The sequence below is a fragment of the Dicentrarchus labrax genome, unplaced genomic scaffold (genome assembly GCF_905237075.1).
Source record: "Dicentrarchus labrax unplaced genomic scaffold, dlabrax2021, whole genome shotgun sequence".
Taxonomy (NCBI): domain Eukaryota; kingdom Metazoa; phylum Chordata; class Actinopteri; family Moronidae; genus Dicentrarchus; species Dicentrarchus labrax.
The window spans coordinates 26,788,810-26,814,600 of record NW_026136707.1 but is presented as its reverse complement, the minus strand read 5'-3'; the positions used below and the strand labels follow the sequence as shown (position 1 = coordinate 26,814,600).

Genomic DNA, 25,791 nt, shown 5'->3' with positions numbered 1-25,791 from the left:
GTTTGAGTGACTGTTGCTACACATTGACTGAAGGATGGACAGAGTGATTCAATCATTCACAACTCATTCATTTTCTTCATTAGACTCACGGTCATGAAGCCGTCCAGTAGACCAGAGTCAGGTTTAGGTGGAGCCTGAAGACGCTCCATGGACCATTTCTCAATGATGGAGGCCACTTGGCTGTTCTCAGTGTTGAGAATCCTAAAGCCTGTCATGTTCACACCACTGTATCGGTAAGGCTCCACGTCCAGCGCAAACAGATCCTGGAAAGAAGGAAAATACATTTGAGATAGGCAAGATAGACGTTGATCAACAGCCTTCCTATTGAAAGTTATCAAGAAAAAACTCCAAAGAAGAAATGTTCCACAAACCCCAAAAGGTGATAGCATCCTATTTAGTGACCAGCGTCTTAGTTATCAACTAGAAAATTCCTAAAGAAATTTTGATTGTGCCTTGCTCTGGCCCATATATTAATACCATGTCTTCCTCTCTAGCATGCTAGCTAGCTAGCGCTAGGATATTAATACCTAAATAAGTCATTCTCCTTAGCTAGCTAGCACTAGCAAATTGAGAACAACTTCAACTTTCATTGGATTAATACTGAAAAGAGTGGCTAAAGTTAAAAAATGTGACCTTGGGACATTGAGAAAGAAGAGGTTCAATTTCTATTCTCCAATTAACATGGGAGTAGATGGGGCCGTGAGAGGGCGTTGCTGGCGCATCAGTGCGTTTCCCGCCAAAACTATTTCTCTGACAGCTTCAGCAGTGGTATCACTGCGACCCCAACGGATTTACCTACGTTTCTATCTATAAATGATTTCTGTAGAGTGACATTTCTGGCCTTGAGAGCAGTTTACAAATTTATTTTTCGACAGATTTTTCTCACTCCACTCTAACCGAAACGGCAGTTGAAATCAGTCGGGCATTCTACCAATACACACCCATTCATTTTCTGGACCGGTTTTTGGCGATTTATCGGCAAACTGTTTGGTGAAACTTAGCAAAGTCATTGCACTAATGTCCTCACCGAGCCGCACGTTTACGCTGTACAGAAGAATAATAAGCACACGGCATAATAGTATTGTGCTTTTCAAGGCACAATAATGATAAGACAGATTTGGGGCGTTTTGTGCTCATGGCTAATGGCCTGGACTGACACTGCCACAGTTGAAGCTTATGTGGACGTGGTTCCTTAATTAAAAAAGTCAAAGGTATATAAGGCATATAGAGAAGGATTCAACTACGACTCCCAAATAACATTTTTGTGAGAAACATCATTGAGTTTCAAGTTCTATTGCATCCTCCACTGACACTTTGCACACGCTGCAAACTATTTATTAGAAACATTTTAATGTGGAAATATTACATATTATAGTTTTAAACAACATATATATATACTACTATAAGTGTAGTTGTTGCCACTGTTGATGCTATGCAACTGTCTGTCTGTCTCTGTCTCTCTCTCTGTCTCTCTCTCTCTCACCCCAACTGGTCAAGGCAGACGACCACCCACCTAGAGCCGGAGGATCTGTCCTAGGTTTCTGCCTTTTAACAGGCAGTTTTTCCTTGCCCTCGTCGCCAAGGTCTTGCTCATGGTGGTACTGTTGGGTCTCTGTAATTAATGTTTTAAAGAGTTCGGTCTAGACCTGCTCTATTTGAAAAGTGTCCTGAGATAACTTCTGTTATGAATTGCTGCTATACAAATAAAATTAAATTGAATTGAATTGAATTGAATTGAATATATGATGTAAATAAGTCAGCATTAAAGGTGTTGGTAGGTGTATATTTACACTTTGGACAGAGACGGGCTAGCTGTTTCTCACCGTTCCCAGTCTTTTTTGCTAAACCAGGCAAGACCAGACTAAATCTCAAAGATATAAGATGTAAATCCATATTTTCATTTTACTCTCAAAGTAACTTAGACTTTTGATTTGCATCAAAAATGAAATTTCATTACAATGGCACATAGCACAACAGGAATAGAGGAGAGGCAGAATGTACAGTCAAAAAATAGATATCTAAATATCAAACTTTTTAATATAAAAAAAGAGAAGGGAAACCCATAGATAATATATATTGCACAATTTTAGTTGCCTATTGTAAAAGAACTTTTGTGTATAATACAAATAAGAAAAATACGATAAATATATCTTTTGTATAAGAAAGTTGTTATAAGAAACATGTGTTTATATTTGTTTAAATATCTCTTTAAAATGTAACCCTACTTTTATTATCAGAATTACAGCAGTGAGTTTTATAATAACTCAATCTACCAAACTGCATTACATACATCATGACAGTGGTGAGCCTTATCAAATCTTTCACAAAGCCATCCACGATTGACCTAACCTTGCATACAGTATTAGACAAACCAGTTAACAGAAGGTAAGTGAACAGTAAAGAAAAATCTGGCAGGAAAATGGCTGCCATATGTGGCCTCAGTATGGCTGGGTTGTTCACTCTGTTGGGAGAATTAGGCTGTCAGCACTGGACTCTGACTGCCAAACACAACAGTGGGGAATCACAAGACACCCCTCTGTCTGTTCCTACTGTACCTCCCCTCCCTCATTCATGTTTGTATTTTACTTTTCATCTTCTAGAAAACACCAGAGGGATATTTAATTATCTCTCATAAATTGTCACACTCAATAGCTGCAGAAAGGAAAAGTATACACATTTAGATGTTTCATTTCAAACTGAAAATGATCCCTTTTAGCCGCAGTGATGAAAAGCACAGACAGTTGAAATTTTCAAAGGAACTTGACATTAAAAAAGTAAAGGACTGGGGAGGCGGACCACACAGAGACAGTGGTTTGATCCTAAGCAACAAGCAGCCTCTTCAGGATGAGAGTGGGATGGAGCTTCAATGAGAGTTTGATTTGAGTCAAATCTTTCACCTGGAACACGGACTGAGAGCAAGTTCACACAGTCAGGGAGCTTAGAACAATGTTTACTAGTGTGTGTACATACGTGTGTTGTTTTGGATCTTATTGTATAGACAGTGAAGGCGATCACTTATACAGCCACAAAAGAGCTACAGAGTCTGAATCCTGCTGTTCACATTTAGGTGAAAAATGAATTGTCACAATCTTGTGTGTCTCTTTACAGGAAGTACTGACTGTACTAATCCTTTCACTTTTATGACATCAGTCAGTTATCTGTCTATGAATGCCACATTTCAAAGATTTCAAACTGGCTGTAACCACTGTGACAAAGAATCACTACTATTGCAAGTACTACTTCTGTTACTACTAGGGTTGAGCGATTACTTGGTTGAAACAAGTATCCAGTATAGATAACAAAGGCTACTTTTTACAAGTAAAATGCCCAAAAACTCATTGGCAAATAAACACACTAATGTGAAGTCTATTGCTCACTGTTTGTATGCTAGGTGCCATAAATCTCCGGCTGCCATAAAACAATGTTCATGTTTTAAAAAATCATAATACAGACAGTCATATTTGAGATTGTTTGCAGTTTAAGGTTTCACTGCCACACAGTGTGTGAATGGGTCGATGCAGTACCGCAGTTGGCCACTGGGTCAGATTGGCAGCAAGGCTGACTCAAGTGTGACATATCTAGCTCTTTTTAAACCATGAGGAAGACAAAATGTGAAGCGAGGAGGAGGAGGAGGAGGAAGATCTGAACAAAAGCAACAAGATGAAAAGGAATAAGAAAGAACAAACAACGGAGAAAAGTAAGAGGAAGATGAAGAGCATTTACATTAAGGAAAGGAAGTACTAGGAATAAGAAGAAACCTATTATTTTGTTTGGCTCTGGAGAACACATTAAAGGGGGAAAAGAATGATCTAAGGTAATAAATATAAAATGAATAGCTGAAAAAGTGAAGATTGAAGAGCAGCATCATCTCATTTTTTGGGCATTCAACAAATCTTCATGGGAATATGGAGCTCTGAGTTAGACCTGATGACAAAGCGACTGTGCAGCAGAGCCTCTTTCTCTACTTACCAGTGTGGTGAAGATATAGTGATAATACTCTGTCATCATTCCCATGGCGAGAGCCTAAGAAAGAGAGTGACAGAAGGAGGCAGAGAGAGAGATTGGGAGAGGGAGAGATTTATAAATGAATAGGGAGGCAGATAAAATATTTTGTCATATTTTGCACACATGCACACACACATGCATGCATCTGTTGTGTGTGTGGCTCTATTACTGGCTGTATCACCATGTAATGTGAAGAGGCATATATTCTGCTAGACTGCTGCAGCCACAGACTCAGAGATAAGAAACAAACACACACCAAAAAGAAAAACAGCTAAATAAAGCAAAAGACAGAGCTCAGTCTCATACATTTGGCATATGTAGGGAAACATATCATAATGCTTAAATTTAAAGATGTGGGACATCTGGGAAGTTGTCAGAAACACATGTAAGGACAACCTGCAGTAACAAGGTCCACAGCGGAGTTGTTGTTTGGGTTACAGAAATTTTTAATACCAGGCCACATCTGGCCCAGCATGCATAAATCTATGACCTCGCTTTCTTCTCATCTCCGTTGAGAGTTGATCGGTAGAGCATGCTCAGTACCGCTAGGGATGGATGTTTACAAAAGTAGCGACAACGGCAATCGCATCTTTGACATATCTCATTTTCTCATGAGAGTTCCGTCCACACTTAGTAGCTTCAAAACATCTGGCTATTGACAGTCACATGTAGCGAAGTGCTCTCCTGAAAATATGTCTCTGTCAACCCTGCCTGGACTGGCAAGTACTTCTCTATTTTAGCGCAATCTCCATGTGTTTAACATGCAAACGGTGAGTAGTGAGTACCTCCTACCAGTCCCTCCAGAAAAACGCGATTATGCAATCGCATATTTCAATGCATAATCAGCCAAAGTCTGCATATTCATGCGGGGGCCGCATTTTTTCAAATACGCCGCACTTTCGCCGCATAAATTGCCGATTTCCGAGCTAAATATGCGGGGCTTGCATGATTTCATAATCAAATTATAATAATAATTTTCGTGGGCAAAAAAGTCACATATATCTTAGCAGAAAGTTGAAAAATGTTGCGTTTTACTACAATAGCAGCCATTTTCCCCTGTTGCCATGGGAACGTTATGAAGTGACGTAATTACGCAACGTGAGCATCATTGAAAAGCTGCAAACCCCGCGATGAAGCCATGATGAAGCCCGTAAATCAGTCTCATTTGCCAACAAAAATAATTATTAATTATTTTAACAGAAGATGTCTGTTTTGTATAGCTACCTCTGGAAAACAGGAAGCACACATTTTATTTTTTTATATTTTATTTAATCATTTTTACAAAAGTTGTAGCATATTCCTTTTGTAAAGCTACAGAACTTGTTTGACTCATCAATGTTTTGTAAGTTTGAGCCATGTGTTTATTAAGGTCTGAAATAAAACAAGATGAGAACTTAAATATTCCCAGCACTTTCTGTGATGTAGTATGTTTGCTTATCATAGGAAGTAATAAGAAATGACTCTTTACATTAAGGTAGTATCCTAGTGAGAACAGGGTGTTGGGGGAATCACTTTTTTTCCCTTTTTCATCAAACCACGGTTTTTGCAAGTTCCCGCAATTTTTGCAAGTTCCCGCAACTTTTTGCAAGTTCCCGCAATTTCATCGCATAAATATGCCGCATATTTCATCACATAATCAAGGATTTTTGCCCGCAACAATCACAAAAAAACACCGCATTTTCCTACCTTACAAATAGAGGGCTAGACTAGAATTCTTCCTCTTTGTCTCCAAACATTTCACCTTAAAGAGTGTTTTTTGATGAACCTTTAATATAAGTACTAGTTTCTTTATGTTAATTGACATGGGAGGTAAGAGACATGAAGGCTAATGATTAATGATTTGTTAAATATTACGATGAATTATATGTCTGGCTAATCTTTGAAATATTTATGATACTTTAACATGATTTGTAGACTGAACTTTTGATTTGTTTGGGAATGATATTGCATTTTTTGTTTAATTTCTTCGTTTAGGATGATTGCAATCATCATAGCAACAACACTAAAGTCAATTCTTGTTTGCTGGTTGTGTGGCTCCCGTTAAAACCTTATATCCATGATAAATGTGAAGTAAAGCATATAATATTCAGAAGCACCACAGTGAGAAACACCAAACTTTTCAGACAAACTTAAAGCAAAAATTTTTTTTTTAATGGATAAAATATCTGGCTCATTTACATTTCTTAAAATCTGGCCCAATTGAATTTGTAATTGAATAGCCCTGCTTTTATATAATAAAAGAAGTCAAGGATCTGAGATTAGCCAAAAATCTAATTTAAGTCAGTAAACGTCTGATCAAAGTAAAGGAAACTTTACTTTACTTTGAATCTGATCAGACTTTCGATGCCAGTTTTTGATATTCGGTACGGTACAAAAAGAAAAATTTGTTTAATACCAAACCAGATGGTTTTGAACCAGATGTTCATGGTGAAGAGGAGACTTCACATTAACAGGAGCCAGCTGAGGTGGTTGGGGCTTCTGCTTAGGATGCTCCCTGTGGAGGTAATCCAGGTATCTCCAACTGAGAGGACACCCCTAGGTAGGCCAATGACATGCTGGAGGGATTATATATCCCATCTGTCCTGCAAACACTTTGTGAGTACGAGCTGGAAGACATGGCTGGGGAGACGGACGTCAGGACTTTGCTTTTGCCAGAAGCAGCAAAATATGAATGGATGGACAACATTGTTTGCAAGTTTGACACTCAGCATTGGAATCAATATAGCAACAGACTATAGAAATTGTGCTCATGGCAGTATTAAATAGTTTCATAGCTTTGTAGAGGAGCCGGAGTCATTTGAACATCAAAACTGAATCTGAGCACAGAGGGGGAAACTTCAGTAATGGGGAAGCAACATTTTGCTCTGTTGCAGCTCCATTTTCAATTTTAGGTTGATTAGATGAATGTAATTTTACATTAAAATAAGACTGCTGCCTCGTTCAGTGTGAGTCAGACTTCTGTCATCTGTCTGTGATTGCCAACCATCTCACCAAGCGGCTGTAGCATGTTCGCCAACAGGAATATGTACTCAGTCTCACAATTACCAAGCCAATCTGTCTCTAAAAATGCACCCCTGAGATGAGATTCTAAAGTGGAATCACCTCCTCTGTATTACTCTATTATCACCCAGACTGTGTCTGCTGGCCGTGTGCCACACTATTCCAGCTATATGACGCTATATGGTGGTGTCAGAGTCCTGCCTGTCATGCTGAGACTCACTAAACCTATATGAATCACAGATTAAGACTGTGTGGAGAGGATGATTAGACAGGCAGGAAGGGATAATGTCTGCCACTATCAGGTGGAAAACCTTGAGAGAGCCTCCAGCATTCTGTCTGAGGACCAGCCCACTCACTGGTGACTCACATGGTGCCATTTCCTGGACCTTGTGATGACAGAAGAGTGCTGGAAACCTTTTAGAGATTATGTATTTCAATTTATTTTAATGTCACTTATGGGCATTGAAAACAAATCAATAGAGAAAGGCATCCTATTCAGTTATAATTGCTGTTTGATTTGAAAATATCGATCAAAGCTATCAACGTGTCGCAAAAAAAAGCTCTCTGTGATTTTGTGAGCACTTAAGAGGGTGTAGCTAGTTCCGTTTAAAAGTTAGAGTATAGATACTGGTAGCCACGAGTCGCCCCTTTGCAACATCACCTGAAATGTAATATGAAATGCATTTAACGAGCCGAACAAAAACAAACTCTCTGGAGTTTTCTTCTTCTTCTATCATCCCATTTAGCAGATTACTGAAGAATTTACATAACGCTAGTAACAACATCGTTGTTTTATTAGTAACTGTAATTTAAATAAAAACGGCAATGTGTTACAGACAAATGTAATGTGCTTACAGTAATGTTACTTTGTAATGTGTTGCACCCAACACTGGTTACAGGAAATTGCATATAAGGAAGGCCATGTCGGAGTCATGCTGGCCTGAACACACTATTGTGTGTATACTACAAATCAAAGCCATATGCATAGCTTCTTTTAAATGGAAGCTATAATTCTGCAAAAATGGTTGCAAATTCATCAAATTTATTTTCATGTAAAGTGCACTGTAGCATTTAAAAGAACAAGAATGTTGGTTGGACCACAGCAAAGCAGACTTATAAATGTTAAAATCTGTCCTTGACTGAATGATGAAATTAAACCATTGTTCGGCCAAGTGTTGGAGTTTCTCCATTGGCCAGTGTTCTTTCAAATTTCAAACTTTCTTATTTTATCGTAGAACATATGTTAAAACTATTTAACAACCAAATGTTATGTCCCTTACAAAAAACATTTTATGTTCTCTCCTGACCTGTATTTCCCAGTTATTAACTTTTTTGAATGTGTGAACCCTAAATATACAGCAGGGGACTAAAGGCTTGGCTGTTAGCTGATGAAGAGTACTCACGATCTCTAACTTATTGGTGTGTCATGTAATGAGAATATCAGAGCGGGACAGTTAAGTCTTTCATTACCTCCCATTAGCAGGGTTTCTCTCTGACATTATTAATGAAAGGAGCCCTTGACCTTCCTCAGCAATCAGGCATTGATTAAAAACCCTGGGAGAGCAACAGAGTGCTGGGGGTGAATCATGTTGTCTTTAATATTTGATAAATCCTGCAAGCTGGAGAAATGTGAATGCTTATTAATTGAGTTACTAATGGCAAAGTTCCTTTACACCAAATTACATTCTTGGGCTGCATGGAAAAAACATTCTATAGAGAGCTAAATTCAAATGTACCGGCAAAGCATTTAGACAAACTACAATGCAACTGACATACAAATTTGACTATGTCCTTGCAAAAATAACAAGCACAGAACATTAAATGAGTATTATTCGTATCAAGAGTGAAAATCCTCAGAAACAGCTCATACCCTGTTATTGGAGCTAAAATTGATTATTTATGAGCCACACTAATAAAATAGTTCTGGTGGGACTGGCAGCTCCTTAAGGCAATGTGAGGCAGGTTTTGCTCACTGAGCTTCTAAATCTGTAGACTAAGTACGCATGTAATTTGTGACCAGTTTACTGCTAAATTCACTCATTTTGGATTAGAAGATAAAATCTTTTGTATGCGGGAGTGGCCTGGGATATTTTCCCCCAAAACAGGCCCACCACTACAGAGCGAAAAAAGCTAATCAAAATCTGTTAAATATTCATATATCCAGTTGTTTTTGACATTTGCTCTGATTTCTGGGATTCACCAGTGTTTTCTTATTTTTGCTCTTCTCTTAGGTCAGAGAAGATTTTATGAGCACCCTAACCTAGATAAAAACAAAATGCTTATTTCACAGTCTACACATGTATTGTCATGCTTTACCAGGTGAGCTATCCTGGGTAAAAGCAGATTTGGATGGTTAAGAACATTTGGTGTTTTTTTTGTCTCTTAATTTTAGACATTTAAGAGAATGTTGGTGCTCATTGTGACACTGGCCAGCAAGCACAAACTAAAACATTTTTATTTGTGGGTAATTTCCACACCTGCCATCTCTACATCTTTTGATATGTTGTTATGCAGAATATGAAACCATCATCTCGTGACCATTATCTTAAGATAACAAAGCCCACTCAGAGATCAACAGTATAATCATCTTGAGATGTCAAACATTGTTCTCCTGTGATCTCAATGTAAGTGTGTCATTATCAAAGGATGAAAGGCTTCTGTATATCATGGTCTGTCCAAGGGGATTCTATCAAATTGAAGAAGAGGGATCCCAGAAGAGGCTAGAACACAATTAACAGGGGAAACAACATGACCATTTCTCATTAGGAAATTTAAGATTATGATCATTAATAAAACAGACAATTAAGTCATGATCACAAGTACAACATTATGTTATCTTGGGATAATGAGATGAATCCTTATTTAGACATAAAAACTATTCTTAGCAACTATGTCTCCTACTTTTATTATTCATCCATGCTTCCATCGTAGTATCACACTTGGAGACCCAAAGTAAGTGACAACTTGGGCCCAGGCTCAAAATAATCTATGGTTGAAGTATCATTAGGATTAGGTGACTAAAACAGTTGGGTTAGCGAATGATTAGTTGAAATACCACTCAACTCCATACCCCTAAACCTGGTTTATGCTCGCCGAATCGTCTCAAAAAATGACGTCATCAGTTGGTCGTGCACCTCTGAACTCTAGACGAATGCTGTGCTATTCATTTCAAGATGGATAATTGAAAATAGTAGTTCCTGGATGCAACTCCAGTCCTATGAGTACATGCAAAGCCCTCTCCTAGGCTTCACTACTGGTCACGTTTTCCAACATTGTTCAAGAAAGAGATTCATCATAACTGTAGCTTTTGTAGCCATAAACAGATGCATTGACTGATTTGAAGGAAAGCAGGAATTACAGTACACAGATGCTATGTTTGGTGATACATCCATGTTGGATAATGACATTCTTCAGTAACACTTGCTGACTTCTTGCTTATTTAATTGCTTATTATTGTTTGTACACCCCCTGGTGTTTCAGAGAATACAGTGTTGCAAACGACATCTCTATGCGAGGATGAATATTGCAATCATTTTTCATTCGTTTTTTTCTTATTTAGTTTTTTATATAGCCATCTGAGTCTCAATAACAATAATAAAGACTAAAAGACTAAAACCAAAGGCATTTCCTGTATATTTTTATTTTATTTCACTGTTTTTATTTTATTTCACTAAAATGTTTTTTTCACAAATAATTGAAGTTTAGTTATTAGTTAACTATAACAACCTTGTTCTGTGCATTGTGCACATAAAAAGCATGCTACCTGTATTGGCTTAGCTTTGGATGCAAATGATGCAGTACAGAATTATCTAATGTGAACCTAATGGGAAAGTTATTTGTAGGATATGTATGTATATTCAGGGTTCTCAATTCTATCAAATGTTAGCAATGCTTATTCTGCAACCTGATTTTTAATGCAAGACAACAATTTGACCTTATATACAATATCAGTTGAATCCTAAAAATTGAAACACATTCCATGTAATTATGCAGACAATTGGATGTATTATTTGTACAAATATATTATATGTGTATATATAATATATGTATATATTATATGTATTATATAAGTGTAAGCCACAGTTTCAAGCACCGCAGTAAAGGATGCTTTAGCAGGCAACAACAGGAGGTAGCTGTCTTCTTGGAGCTGTGCTTCTATTCAGACTCTCACAACTGCCTCCTGCTGTATTTCCCACTTGAGAACTCACTGATTCACCTCTACAGGGATTTAAGAATGCACAAGTGTGTGGAGCGACACAGCTACAAATTTGTCCACACACACACACACACACACACACACACACACACACACACACACACACACACACACACACACACACACACACACACACACACACACACACACACACACACACACACACACCTGCTTCAGGATCCCAGCAGCCATTTCATGGCCACAGTCAAAGATGATGTGAAACTCCTTCCCCCTCTTCATCTCCTTTAACAGCGGCTTGGCATCCTTGGTCTCTGCGGGCAGCTGCCGGATCTTTAACCGGATGTTGTACCGGGAGGGCGCCTTTATGAGTTCTTGCAACCGAATCAGACCTGTAGGGAAAACAACAAGGAACAAAAATACATTTCAATGTATTTTCTTTTGCCTCAAGCGTGATGGTGATTTGAAAAATTAGCCCACGTACAGTCCTGCTCCCATGACGGCAATGAATTATCTAAAAGGAAATTTCAAATAATATATGTATCTTTCCACAGTAATTGAGGTAACAACTACTCCTGCTTCATTTGGCAGTGCTGGTTATAATTAGAGTGAGGATAAGAAAGCTCCAGGGATATATTTCTGTTGTCAGTTAATTTCTAATGAAATCTATTTCTCTTCAGCACCCTCCCCTGCCCCCTGCTACTATTCTCCTGAACACAGTTTTCACACGAGTCTCTTTCTACATCCTTTTCTCTGTCCTTTTTTGTCCTCCTGATGTGATCCACAATGCATCGAAAGAGTTTTTCTGTCCGCATTGCCTCAGTATCACCAGGACTTGATCCAACAATATTTATAACCCAACAGAGCGAATACACGTATCAATACACGTATCAATACTGCACATTACTTGACATTCATCATTCATCATGGATGATATTGATTCCATGCTCACTATTGATCCCTCTCTTCCTCTACTCTCTGGTGTATGTAGGATATTTGTGAAGTCAACGGGAAATTGACCGGGACTTCAACCCAATCACAAACATCTTAATTTTGACAAATAAGCCTCCACTGGTGTTCAATAAGTGTTTCTGCTCTCAGTAGCTGATCAATTATTTTCGCGACGTGGCATAAGAATATGTAAATGCTAGAGATACCAGCAGAGTTTATTTAGAATGGGTGTTGTGGTTTTTTGAATTTTCTTCCCTTTACATAAACTTTGAGATTATTTTCCAACATATCCACATGCAGTATGTGTGCCTGATGGATGGATCTCTGTTTTCTAGTTAGTTAAATGCAGTGTCCGTGTGTCAACATGGCGGCTGTTTTATATACTTTCCCGCTTTCTCAATCTGAGACTGCTGTTCAAATGCTTTAACACAACCTATGTTTACTTGATAAATCCTGCAGTGGTTGTGAGAATTATGACTATCTGTCAAAAGCAAAGGTGAAAGTAGTTGTTTTAGCACTGTAAAATCATTGTAGGTGGGTGTCTGGACGAACAAAGTGTGAGTTGGACATGAGAGGCCACATCTGGTTTCTAACCACCAGTTAACTTGGGTTTATTTGAATTTTGATCACACTCTTTTCCTTATCAACCTTAACTATCAGAGGGCCTTTTTGGCCCAAAAAACATTTAAGACATTTTCAGATATTTTAGCCTTTAATGTAAAATGTTAAAACTTGTTTTATTTGGTGTGTAATGGCTACACATTTTACAACTGGAGAATGTAAAGATTACTTAGCTAGAAGGCATGGGGTTTCAACACTCCAGAACCACCCACAGGTAGGCCTTTTCCAGCAGGGAACCAGCTCTGTTCCGGTTCAAGCACGTAGTTTGGAACCGTTGAAAATATTTCGCCCAAAAATAAATTTTGCAGGTTTTCACAACACTCTATTGACTCTATTGATGACATATCCTTACATCTTACAATGGTTCCTCTCAAAACTGGTGGAAACGCAGGCTGGCTTGTAAGATAGCAACAAAGTTTCAAGAATGTTGAATGGACTCAAGTTCAAGAACCAGAACTGATTTGGTGGAAAAGTGGCCAGGGAGCCAATGCGGCTCTTTAGCCCCTCTCCAGTGGTTCCCTGTGCCTTGACAAAAAACTATATGCAAATGAATAAATGAGTTATTTTTTACATTTTAAGTCAGCATTGTTTTGTTGTAGGCTTAAAGTGATTCTTACATTCTCAATTGTAAAAATGTGTCACACAGAATAAAATAAACATGTTAACATTTCGTCAACTAAAATGTGCCTCATACGTTATGCTTGTCTGATATATTTAGCAGAACCTCAATAGGTTAGGTTAGCTATGGATTACAAATCCAAAAAATAGAGAAAGTTTTGAAGGAAACTTGCAGTGAGAATTTTGCATTATAAGGCTCATTTATGTTTGTTTGGCTCCTTTTATAGTAAAGGTTGCTGACCACTGCTTTAGGCCTACAACAATGATAAATGAAAATATTTATTCATTTTCAGATAATTTTTGTCAAAGCCATAAGGCTATGCCAATGGAGAGGGGGTAAAGGGCAGCTCCTGAGCCACTCGCTAAATCCTTAAAAATTCATCTCCTCCTTCTGCCTCATTAAAACTCCACAATCTCTGAATATGCAGATGTTGTTCATTTCTTCATAAAGTTTTCCCGTTGGACACAAGATGTCTCCTACTTCACTGTAAAGTCCATTCTCAGTGGATGTGCACTGGTGGCTATAAGTTTCTACATCACACTGTACAAGTTGATACTGGACCAGGACTGACTTCCAAATTATTTGTGATGTCACAAATCCTGCTGGTAGGCCCCGCCCCTTGAAAAATCTGATTTTCAATGAGCACAGAGAAACTTTCCACTTTCAGCAGATGAATGTGAAAACATCCTTCAAGAGTCAGACTCTGCACAGACAGCATTCAAACAGCACACTGTAGGAACAAGAAGAAACACTGATTCTGATTGGAGGGGGGGCTTTAAAAAGTAAAAATGATCACAAGTACTGAATCAAACTACATTCATTCATTTAAATACTCCAGTATTGGCCCTTACATCTCCAAGCAGACTCATCGGTCTAAAGCTGCACAGCAGTCTCCTGTGTCTCTGCCTACAGCCCACCGTCCCCAGCTGTTTGGCCTGTGGCATTATTTGTTTACTTCCTGCTTCCAGATGAGTGCACTGCACTGTGGGAAACCAGCTCGCAGTCTGCCGCAGCGACAGCAGCCAGTCGCTGGTTTTCATTAAATCAAATACTCTGTCGCACGCTGATGATGATATCCCCAGAGTGTTGACCTGTGAGACACTGGCAGTGTTCCATTTAACCGTCGTGTGACAGAGTGGCTCCTCAGCTGCGTCTCACAACATCTCAGCTGGCCAGAGAAACACTCCTGTGCCTAATATAAACAAAGCTAAGGCTATAAAGGTTTGGAGTTGTGTCACAGAGCTCACAGTGACTATGGCTACCGGAGAACTAGCTGTGCAGATATGTCACATTATTGTATAAAAACAAAATTCTGAATTTAGTGACTGATGTGGTTAAAGCTGTTCATTAATGACAAAGCATGATCAGGCTGATTGTGCAGATGTGACAGTGGGACAAATTTCAGTTAAATCAAACCAGTAGTTGGAAAAGCTTTTATCATGGAAGAAAACTGGTTACAAAATAAAATTAAAGCAAACTGGCAAGCAGCAATTATTGGGCAGTAGAAGTATCACCCAGCGTATCTGGCGTATAGGCAAACTTATACTTTCCATATTAGCGTAGCCATGGAGTCAACAAGGATCAGCACAACATACATTTTGTCATCTGCTTATATCAGTGTGGACATCTGCACTGTGGCCAAAATGCATGAGCATATGGACTGTATGCACCCAGCAGTGTGCACCAGTGTCCACCTGCATTTTTATGATTTAAAGGTGCTGTAAGTGATTTAGCATTCTGAAAGCCATCACTGATATAGAGTGTTCAGTTAGTAACATGGTCTCCCAGTCCCTACTCTCTGCAGTACACAGAGAATACATTTTCTGGTATCCTGGTCCAACTTTATCCAATGAGGAGACAGAACTACACACTGAGGTGGTCCTCAAAGGCAGGCAGCAGAATTTCAGTGTGGTGACATGAGGAGGAGGGAGGGAACTGCAAACTGCAAAAACAGAAGTGATGACTACTATAAAGTATTTCTGATTCTGATTCTTTTTCATGTGAAAATGGCTGCTGTGAAAATGTCTATTGTAGAATGTTGACGTGTCCTTGTGTCATTTAATTTAATTCAGATTCCCAGAAACAACACAAAGGAAATGAACTGACTGTCCTCAATGGTAGCTACAGCTCTGTTGGAAAAAAAACTCTTCTGTTTGACTACTGTCTATATCTGTGGGTTAGACATTCAGCTTTGTGTTTCTTGGCACCCTTCATTTTTGCCATCCCTTTGTGCTCCATAAACATATCACTCACTTTCTGTCCGGGCAAAGGGCCAGAGATGTGAACTAGCATCTATTTGATGACTAAGAAAAATCAGAAAAGACTTACAACTCGGTTTAGACTTTAATGACAATAATTGTGAGAATTTTGAATAAAGGTCTGGCACAGGTTCTTCACTAAATCTGTCATCTGATCTACTGCACATGACAGATGGACAGACACATGGACAGATGGACCCGTGCTGATCCATTTAGTCCCTCCCTTGATTTCACTGGGGTGGCCGCCACGTCTGACAAATCCTTGATGTGCCCAAGTAGTATGGGTAGAGGTCCTCCAACATGTTTGCAGCTGAATGGCTGTGGCTCAGAGCGGGTCTTCCACCAATCAGAAGGTTGCCGGTTCAAACCCTGGTTCTTCCCAGTGCATGTTGGTGTGTCCTTGAGCAAGAAACTGAACACAAAATTGCTCCAGAGTCTGTGCCAGTATTACTTTCTGTTTGTGATGAGCTCTGCCATGAGTGTATGAATATGGGTGAAAAAGTACAGTCCATTTACCTGCCTTATTTGCATGTGTACGAGAGCAAAAGTGTGTGTTTGTGTGCTCGAGTCCAATCTCATATGAACGCTTGATGTTGCGTGAGCTGTCTTTGGAGAAAAACAGCTTCCGCTGCTGGAGCAGCAATCTCTGTTTTACGGTTAGTTAGTTAACATCGATAAAAGCAGCCAGACACATCTGACTGCTGCACTCGCTCATCATAAACACATGTCGGAGCACCTCTTCGGCGCTCCCTCTCACTCCTAAGACGTCTCTCCTTCCATTCTGCATGGCTGAATCCTCCTTCATACCTTTCCAAAATCACACAGCCTGCGGGGAATGCAGGGAAAATTTTTGGAGTGGGAGAAAAGAGTGGTGTCAGTGCTGATCAGTATTGACGGTGGTTAATGCGCAGCGACTGCTCTAGGATCCATATTTAACTCAGCATGAATATTTCATCCCCTCTAAGCGTTTATTAGGGGGCCGTCTGGGAGTCTCCTGAGCGTAAAACAGATCGGCCCGCCTATGATAAATATCCTTGTGAGGGAACGGCCCCTCAAGCGCTCCCTTCCTAACTCCCCTTCGAATGCATAGCCGGCGACAAGGAAGAAGAGTTCCTTTTACTGGGCTGCTCAATCATCATCGGCCGCGTAGACATTAAAGCGGTTCCCCCCAGAAGGCCTATCCGCAGCACTGCATGATGGGAGTAATGGCTGATGAGTCACTGAGCTGCAGACTCCCAGGGTCAAGGTTAATGTGACCCTTGCCACATAGGCTGGCTTATTTATGTTCAATTAAATGCGTGGAACACGTTGGAGAAAGATTAAAGCAGGCCCGCGGTCAAAGGTTCTAGCAGTTGTACAGGAATGCGGAGGCAGTACATGCACGCTGATGTTCCCTCGCTATAAATAAACACCTCCGGGTGTAAATGTGGGCCAGTCACAACAGCAAAAATTGTCTTTGTTATTAGCTACACTGCAGTTCTCCCAGCTCTAAATCATTTGTGCAGGAAAGAGTCCACTCCCTGAACCAGCACTCCATTTTTCTGCAATTAACTCTACCCTTCACATATCTACTCTTGCCACATGGTACAGTGGGTATAAAAAGTTCTTCTGACACAAAATGAGTTCAAGTCATTAATTTGGGAACTAGAGCAAATACATTTAGCAACTATATGTAGTTGTAAAACAAATCAAATGCATATAGAGCGGTGTGGCATGAAAAAACTGGTCTCCTAGTGGGGGATCTCAGTAGGCCTCCTTCTCCTCCTCATGCATCCATTCTCACATGTTTATTAATAGCTAAATATGCAACTTATTGCAGGCATCTGGTGTGGTTAGGAGGCTTTATCATTTACTTTTTTTGCTTGGAAATAGTGCATTATATAACATCAATTAGGTCTATGCTATGCCAGGGGCATAAGATTATGGAGAGCCAAAAAGGCCAATAATAAATACATTACATTAATAATCACATAAATGAATATGATCAAAATGACAGTGGATATAATCATGAAATTTCTAAATTATCTATTTTAATATCATCAAATTATATTTGTATTTTAATCCAAAGGTTTCTATTTTAAAATGCAATTTTTTGAAAGTTTGTTTTATTTCACAATGGCGTTTTTCATTGAAAAAGCCTTGGGCTTGGAATATCAGACTGTAGCGTCCCTGTACACCTCAGAATGTCTCTGCCACTGCTCCAGCTCCAGGCCTCTTAGATCCTCAGAACAATTGTTTTTTAACTGTTACATGGTCCTGTAGAATACGACATGCCGATTTTGGATCACAAGGAAAACCTGCACTTTATTGGTTCCATTTGGAAAATAACTTTTCATGTTCCAAACCAATTTATCTTTGGTCAAAATGCTACAAATAATAAAAACGGAGACGGTTTCCTGTTATTGGAGGCCTATTAGTGGGTTTTAGTATTTCATAATCTTATTTTTGTATTGATCTCACAAAATTCTGTTCTGTTACATTTATGCACATATTTGATATTGCCTAATATTTGTTCATTCATTGCCATTTATCGTTGTTAATGTATTTTTACTTGCCTTAGATTTATCATGCACTTTAATTTGCACAGCATATTGGTCAATTTGGTTGTTTGAAACATGGTATATAAACCTGACTTGACTTTTAACTTTTTGAAACAAGCGCTACATTCTACTATTCTTCACATTCCAGGTGCCTTGCATACTGCATAAAATCAAATGTTACCAACCATTATATCTTTATGAGTGTGTGAAGCTGAGACAACCCACATTCATTAATCCACTTTAGCATGGCATCTGGCATAGTGGGTGTTTTCTTCACACCTTGTCACCATGGCATGCAGATGTGGTTTTCATTAGTGCACTCTCAACATCGACACCAAAATGCAGCTAAAAGGTAAACTGAAAGACAGATATAAGGACAAAATGCTCTGGGGGAATCAGCCTTTTAAGAAAAAGCTTGCGTTATACAATAGGATTTAAAGGGCTCTGTGAACCTGAGCGTCCTGAATTTTTCTCAGCCCACAGAAAAACATGTAATCCTCAGTTCAAATGGAAGACTTAAGATAGCCAAAACTGGAGATATATTTTTCTCAGCTGATAACAGAGGACAGTATGTATTCTTTGTGATACTGTAGCTGGCTTCACAAAAAAGCAACAATGGCAACAACAGACGACATTTCTTTGTCAACAGAGGATTTGCCAGTGTAGTGTTAGGCACAGTCACAGAACAGACTTGGATTTTATTTATCATGGCATTATATCTGTTTTTTTGTTAAGTTAACATGGTATTTCACTATTATAGTTCATTATTTTTCATTTTATCTGTAAAATTGTTGTTAGATAATGAAAAGCAGTGACATGACATTGATATTAAAATTACGTTCTTTTCAGTCATAACTGCATCAAATAACTGAAAACATATCATTTTTAGGTCTATTAATCAAATTCACGGACGTAATGGGGGGGGGGACACAGGTCCCCTTCACTTTTTCAAAAGGCCGTTTTGGTCTCCTGCAGTTTTTACAGTCCAAACAATGTTACACTAGTAAACAGAGACACGTCAAGCACGGCCGCTCAAGCTGAAGCCTGTTTCCCTTAGTTTAGACCGCCCACAAGCTCCTCGATTGGCTCTGCCGTTTCTTTTGTGATTGGCCGTCCCCACTGTCGCTCCATCTTGCTTGCACACCGGTACTGCTGTGTAAATGAGGTCTGTTTACTATATATTCCAAAAATAAGTGTCAAATTGGTTGGAGTGAAGTTGACTAACAAGGTGAAACACAGAATTGGGTGATAATGTTTTGCTACATGCTTTACAACCAGTCAAACCAAAAAAGGGAACAGTAAACTTAAAAGTAGCAATAGAAAACTAGAAGAACTACTAGAAAACACAGTGAACTGAAAGAGTTTTATTAAAAATACATGTGTCCCCCCCCACCTCTGAAATCAAAATTTCGTCCTTGATCAAATCACTTATTTTAATCTTATCTATCAAGTGTTTATATACAATCCCAGTTTGGACCTGATTGCCTAAGTATAATGCAGTAAGATAGGTTTCCGGCATGTGCATGAAAATGATAAACAATATGTATACATAGTATAGTGCTGGAGATAATTTGCTATCATTTAATGTAAAGGTGAAATAGGAAATCTAAATCAAATAGAATAGAAAATAGGATTATTATTATTATCACAACAGCTCCTGAAAGTAATAGAACGTAGGATTGCATTTGGTCAGTTTCCCAGCAGTCTTTTGATCCCACATCCTAATCGTCCATATATGAAATACATAATTCACCTTTTCTAAGTTAAGACTTTTAGTCACACGGCAAATTGGATTTTCTTACTGTTTATCTTTCAAAGTCTTTTATTAGCAGGATAATTGTGACTATTTGAAAAAAAAATGAGATGAGCTTTCTTGATATTTTAGGAACTTTTTATACAATACAGGTTTCTTTTCTTACAAAGTCTTCCATTATTATAAATGATTCTAAAATATTTTCTTACACCCCTTAAAATCAAGAGCTCAACTGAGCTTTATTTATACAGCACATTTCATACAAACATGCAGCCCAAAGTGCTTCACATAGCAAATTTAAACAACGCATGAAAACAATATGAACAACCATAAATAAAATTGTGCAAGGCAAAAAATAAATACAATAAAAACAATAAAATGTAAAACATCGTCAAAATAACAAAATAAATAAAAATTAATGTCAATATGAAAAGAATATCAAAACCAAAGATTAAAACCGAAACATTACTCTAAAGTAAAAGATAGATTTAAAGGTTTTTTAATTTCCTTTTACCAACACTGAGAGAGCTGGCCGTTCTAATTTAAAGAGGCAGTGAGTTCCACAGTTTAGGGGCATAAAAACAAATGGCACTCTCACCAGTACTTTTATGGGCCTCACAACCCCCTGGGTTGGGAACCAGAGGCTTAGATCACCATAATAACACTCAAAGACAAATTACAACAAAGCTAGATAGCTGGTTTTGCCTATAAAGACAGGACTATTCATACATAGCTTGAAAGAGAACACAACAGGCGGTTTGCATGCAATCCTTAAACCGTTTAAACAGTTGGTCTGGATTGATGGACAAAAAAGTGCAGAGAAAATGAAGCATTGGTAGAGGACTTTTACTATACTGCAGGATTTACAGCAGGTATGTAACGTACAATGAAATGTTTTAAATGCTGCCATGTTTCTTTTTCCGCACATAATACTGTATATGTGCAGGTGAGGCTGGAAGCAAAAATGGCTTATGAAGATGTACAATGTAATTAAAACAGAAAAACAAAGATTGTGTACAAAATAAAACAGAAAGCAGACAGCAGAAATACAAGAATAATTGTTGTTGATTAAATGTTTATCAGATAAAATGCATTATATTGAGATCCATTAATCTTTGCTAATTAGACACATTTTTGTATGTTTTTTGAATAGATATTGTAGATAATGTAGATGTTGATTGTAGTGATGGAAATAGATTGTTCAAAAAGAGATGGTCCTCTGTATTGGTTATTATAAGGATATGTGCTGAGCTGAATAAAAGTTTTTGTGTACTGGATTGTCCCACCCTGTTCACTGTGATTGACAAGAGGGATGGATGTGCCTTTTACAAAGAAGCTTGAAAAAAAACGACATGAAAAAGTGAGATAGAAAATGGAAATGGAACAAAGAGAAGGAAAATGGAAAGGATGGGAAGGAGGGGAATATTTAAGCTTAAAGGATCATTAATATTTTCAGTTTTCAAGTCCCCCTCTTTGTAATTTCCAATTTTAACTTGATAATTTTCAATTTTAGACCCCGGGAGCTAATATTCTCCTGAAGACTTTCCCACTAGTCTCTCTAGATGTTTCTGTTGGACCTCTGCTGTAATTAGCTTGCTTCATCCTGTCTGTTGAGACTTAATTATTCATGTTTGTGCCAGACACCAGTCAATGTTCTTGCAATTCTTCGGTCACTAATAGAGGTCGTTTTTTACTTCTAAATTGCTTAATGCCCTTTTGGTTCATACTGCTACAATTGTCATTGATTTTGTTAGTGACTAAATACATTTCTAATTAGAAGCAGCGGAGAAATAGGCAGATTTTACAATACTATCCAATTTTCCACTCACTCGAAACAACAAAAACACTAGACAATAATATGGGATCAGAGCATGGAAAACATTGCAGCCTCCATTAGCATTCCAGCACGGCGAAAGTGGGATTAGCATGGTGAATTGTGAAGAGTTGGTGAGCCCTTCTCTAAACAGCTTTTGAGTGGTAGTCGAGCGTATGATGGGACTGGGACTGCTGGTGTGGGGACGCACACATCAAATTGAAACAGATTACTGGAGGGGTCCTGGGACTTGCTCTGAAGTACACTGAGAGGACTCTCACTAAAATATATATATACTCTATCCTTAGCAAGAACAGGCACACTCACGTAATACTTTTTCTACAGCACTACTTCAATACTATTTGGACAAATCCTTGTACAACCACTGCTAATATTACTGTTACATTCCCACTCTAACAACTACCTTCGCCTTCACTACTCTTACGACTGTCTCTGCTGCTTCTAGCCTTTTAATTTCCATTATCATCCCACCAGGATTCAACCAAGATCAGACAAGAGGGTGGGCCCTCTAAATACCAACTCAGCTTGTCAGACATGACTCTTAATCATTTTCGTGACTCTCAAATGACCACTTTGGAATTACACCATGCAGTCATCCATATTACTTGTAGTGAACATGCTGTCAACCTGACCTTTCTTCAAGCACCACAGCCCCCACCACGTCCAGGAAAAAAGCAGTACATGGATTCAGGACTCTGTAAGTAATCATTAAACATGTGGGGAAAATTATATTTCATGTCCATTTCAATTATTTTATTTTGCTTTACAGAGGTTTACAAGAAGTTTCCCAGGCTGACAACAGAGAGGAGTAAAACAGTGCAGAAAAATGAAAAACGACTGTGTGCTAAGTCACAGTGAATGGAGACGTGATGCGCCAGGGGTAATACAGCAACTCTTTTCTTTCCTCCGCCACCTCAGGCAGGGCCTTGGGATGCTGCTGCCATAGAAACGAGGCTATTAACAGAAAGACTAGGCTGAGATTAAGCCTGATGATTTTCCACAGTGGATTCTGTCTGTTTGATCCAGTGTAAAATATCCCAACAGCTCTCGACCAGTACTATGAAATATGCCATGGATATTCATGCTCTCCAGGGTATGATTACTAAAGATCTTGTTGACCTATGACCTTTCCACTTGCAAAGCCACCAGGCCAAAATGTACACAAGAAATAAAACAACATAGATTACCATTAAATTTACTGCTCCCCAGAAGATGAACCATTTCTATTTCAGACCATTTTAGAGCCTTTTCCTTTAGTGCTGAACTTTAGACAAAATGTTAGCTTCGCAGAAAAAATATCCCACACCTAACAGACTTTCATGTTTCCTTCGGGATAGTGGGTAGAGCCCTACAACCGGCAAGGCTCTTAGAACAGCAACATTTTTCCTTCAAGTTCCTTTCATGTTTAATGTGTATACATTTTTATCCCAAAATATAGAGCTATTATTTCATTCTCTGTTAGAGAAGAAGAAAAGTCATCGTAAGTAATACCATTAATGAAATGATCTTTAAGAAATCTGAATTAAAATGGTGTGCTGAGGGAGGAGATTCTACATACACTATAGACAAAATTATGTGTCCACATATGTTGTTGTTTTTCTTGGTTTGGTCTAGGCCCTTTAGTTCATATAGAGGGAAACAGAGCATACAATGACATTTTATAAAGTCTTTACATGTTTATGTTAGCAGATTGTGGACAAAGCCAGCATTTTAAGAAATGCTTTTGTCTGTTTGATGTGGAAGAACTTGAGAGCCCAGACCTCAACCCCATCCAACATCTTTGAGATGAACTGAAATATCACTGCAAGCCAGGCCTTACTACCCGTTTCAGTTCAGCTGTTCAAAATTATTCTCTGCAGGTTTTAGTTAGGTCTTTCAAGGTAATTCATCTCGAAAATAAACACTGCTTATGAACATAATAAAACAAAATAAAATAGTTATCTCCAAAGGACCTTATAGCAATTATTAGGATAGTCTCACCCGAGGTCAACAAATACCCTCAGCGTCTCATACAGATGTACACTGCAGCCTTTAGCATCTGTATGAGACACCTTTTTAATACATGGTTAACAACTTTATGAAATAGCCACAGGTTGGTATGGTTTAGGGGACAAAACTACTTGGTCAGGTTTAGGAAAAGACCATGGTTTTGATTAATATTCCAGTGTGTTACATTCAGGAGGATCTATTGTTAGAAATGGAATATAATATTCATATTTATGTTTTCATTAGTGTGTAATCACCTGAAAACAAGAATTCTTGTGTTTCTGTTACCTTACAATGATATCTAGAGACACAGTGGGTCAACTTCCACGGAGTCTGCCATGTTAAACTGCCATGTTTTGTAGCTCATGCAAACCAGGTAACATAATGAGTCACTCTCTAATAGGTTTTAGTTGTCCATCCTATTCTAATTGCATTGATACGATTGGATCTATGGCCTGTCAGTCAAGACCCCTAAGCCAATCCAACGCTGGCTTTGTGGTTCCGCCTCTTTCCTTTGTGAAGCGGAACACACAGTCTTTATTAATCCATTCATTGCATGCACTGCAACCTGTTGCTAGAGGAAGTCAACATAGCTAGACAAAAAAATAAAACTCTCAAACCTCGAACAACTGGAACTGAAGCCCCACACCTTTATTGAAGGAGGTGGTGAGTGAAATCTTGCTTCAGGTATTGTGGAATATCGTTAAATACACTATGCTACTGCTAAACACGCCATGTAACTTGTAACCTAGCGTCCTCACTATCAACAGTATTTACTACAACCGACAATGCACTGTTGCAGGGGAATACGACAGACTTGCTGCTGAACACTGGTGAGCAATGAAGGTTTTGAAGTTGCTGTGGAAGATGTGATGGTGCGTGCATATGGATCATATGGTCATGATTTATCCCTACACCTATTTACCTAACCAGGTCAGGTTTTTCTCCAGAGCAGTTAACTGGATGGTGGCGAGCTAGAGGAAGGAACCCCAACAGGAACGCCAACTGGGGAAAGAAATCATCCCGTTATAGGCAGGCCTCAAGCCTCAGCCCCTTTCCCGCTGGTGTGGTAGGACTGTGCACTGTGCAAATTCACCTTAACAATTTTTATTGAAACAAGCATTAATGTGCACTGGTAATCACTTTACTGTGTATTAAACTACATGCTTTGAGGAGAATGTGCAATTTGTTGTCAGATGGATTCAATGTAGAAATTAAAGGACTAATTGAGTATAGGGTTTAAAAGGTCCACCGTATGCGCTAGTAGTCATTCACACTTGGAAGGGGAGGGTGAAGTGACAGAGTTGCAATCTGCCACTGAATCCTACACACTGGATCTTTAAAATAACTACATTATGTAAATCATGTGACATAAATGGGGAAACAAACCCCAGTGTTTGAGCCATCTATTCACCTGTATGTGTGGATATTCTCGCCCTTCTTTCCTACCTGACACAAATGGGTTTACACAGAAGCCCAGTGTGCCTCATACAGATGCTAAACGGAACCCTGTTCATCTGTGTGAGACGCTGCGGGGCATGACAAAGCGTTGGTATTTGACGTCCTGGGAATGAGAACGGGCTGCAATATCTGCTTTTTTATGGTAAATTGAAGCATTATCTAATCCGAAACACAACAGCAGCAGCCATGGCTGCCATGACTAAAGACAGTGCCTTTTGGTTACTGATAAATGGACATATGGACTCCATACTGTGAACAGCAGAAAGAAGCAGTTCTTTCCGAGCCAGTGTTTTATTGTATAGTAGCCTGTTCTCCCTTATGGCCTAATCAAACTTTGCAGCAGCGGCAGCACTAGTAGCGGCAGCAGTGTTCCAGGTAGTTGTATGGATGTTATGGCTGGCTGGGAGAGCTATAACACATGCTGCTGCCATCTCAGTTTTGCCATTATAAAGTTGAGCCGTTAGAGGAGTCCCATTATGGTTATTGATTTGCTTGTTTGCTCCCCGCTTGGTGGAGAAACAGCACAAAGAGAGAGGTTGTTTCCTACCCCTTTTATATCCCATTCCCAAAAAGCAGACATAGTTTAGAA

At 38.8% G+C, this 25,791-nt stretch overlaps 1 protein-coding gene across 5 annotated transcripts in view; it reads right to left on the bottom strand.

The window, feature by feature from the left end:
- grik2 (glutamate receptor, ionotropic, kainate 2) overlaps window positions 1-25,791 on the bottom strand; it is a 261,749-nt gene that overhangs the window by 147,657 nt on the left and 88,301 nt on the right. For all 5 annotated transcript variants that reach the window (XM_051407269.1, XM_051407264.1, XM_051407267.1 and 2 more), the window contains 3 exons: window positions 11,390-11,571; window positions 3,970-4,023; window positions 90-263 (listed from right to left, as the gene is read on the bottom strand). In XM_051407269.1, the coding sequence (XP_051263229.1) occupies window positions 90-263; window positions 3,970-4,023; window positions 11,390-11,571 (410 nt within the window). The remainder of the gene's footprint in view (window positions 1-89; window positions 264-3,969; window positions 4,024-11,389; window positions 11,572-25,791) is intronic.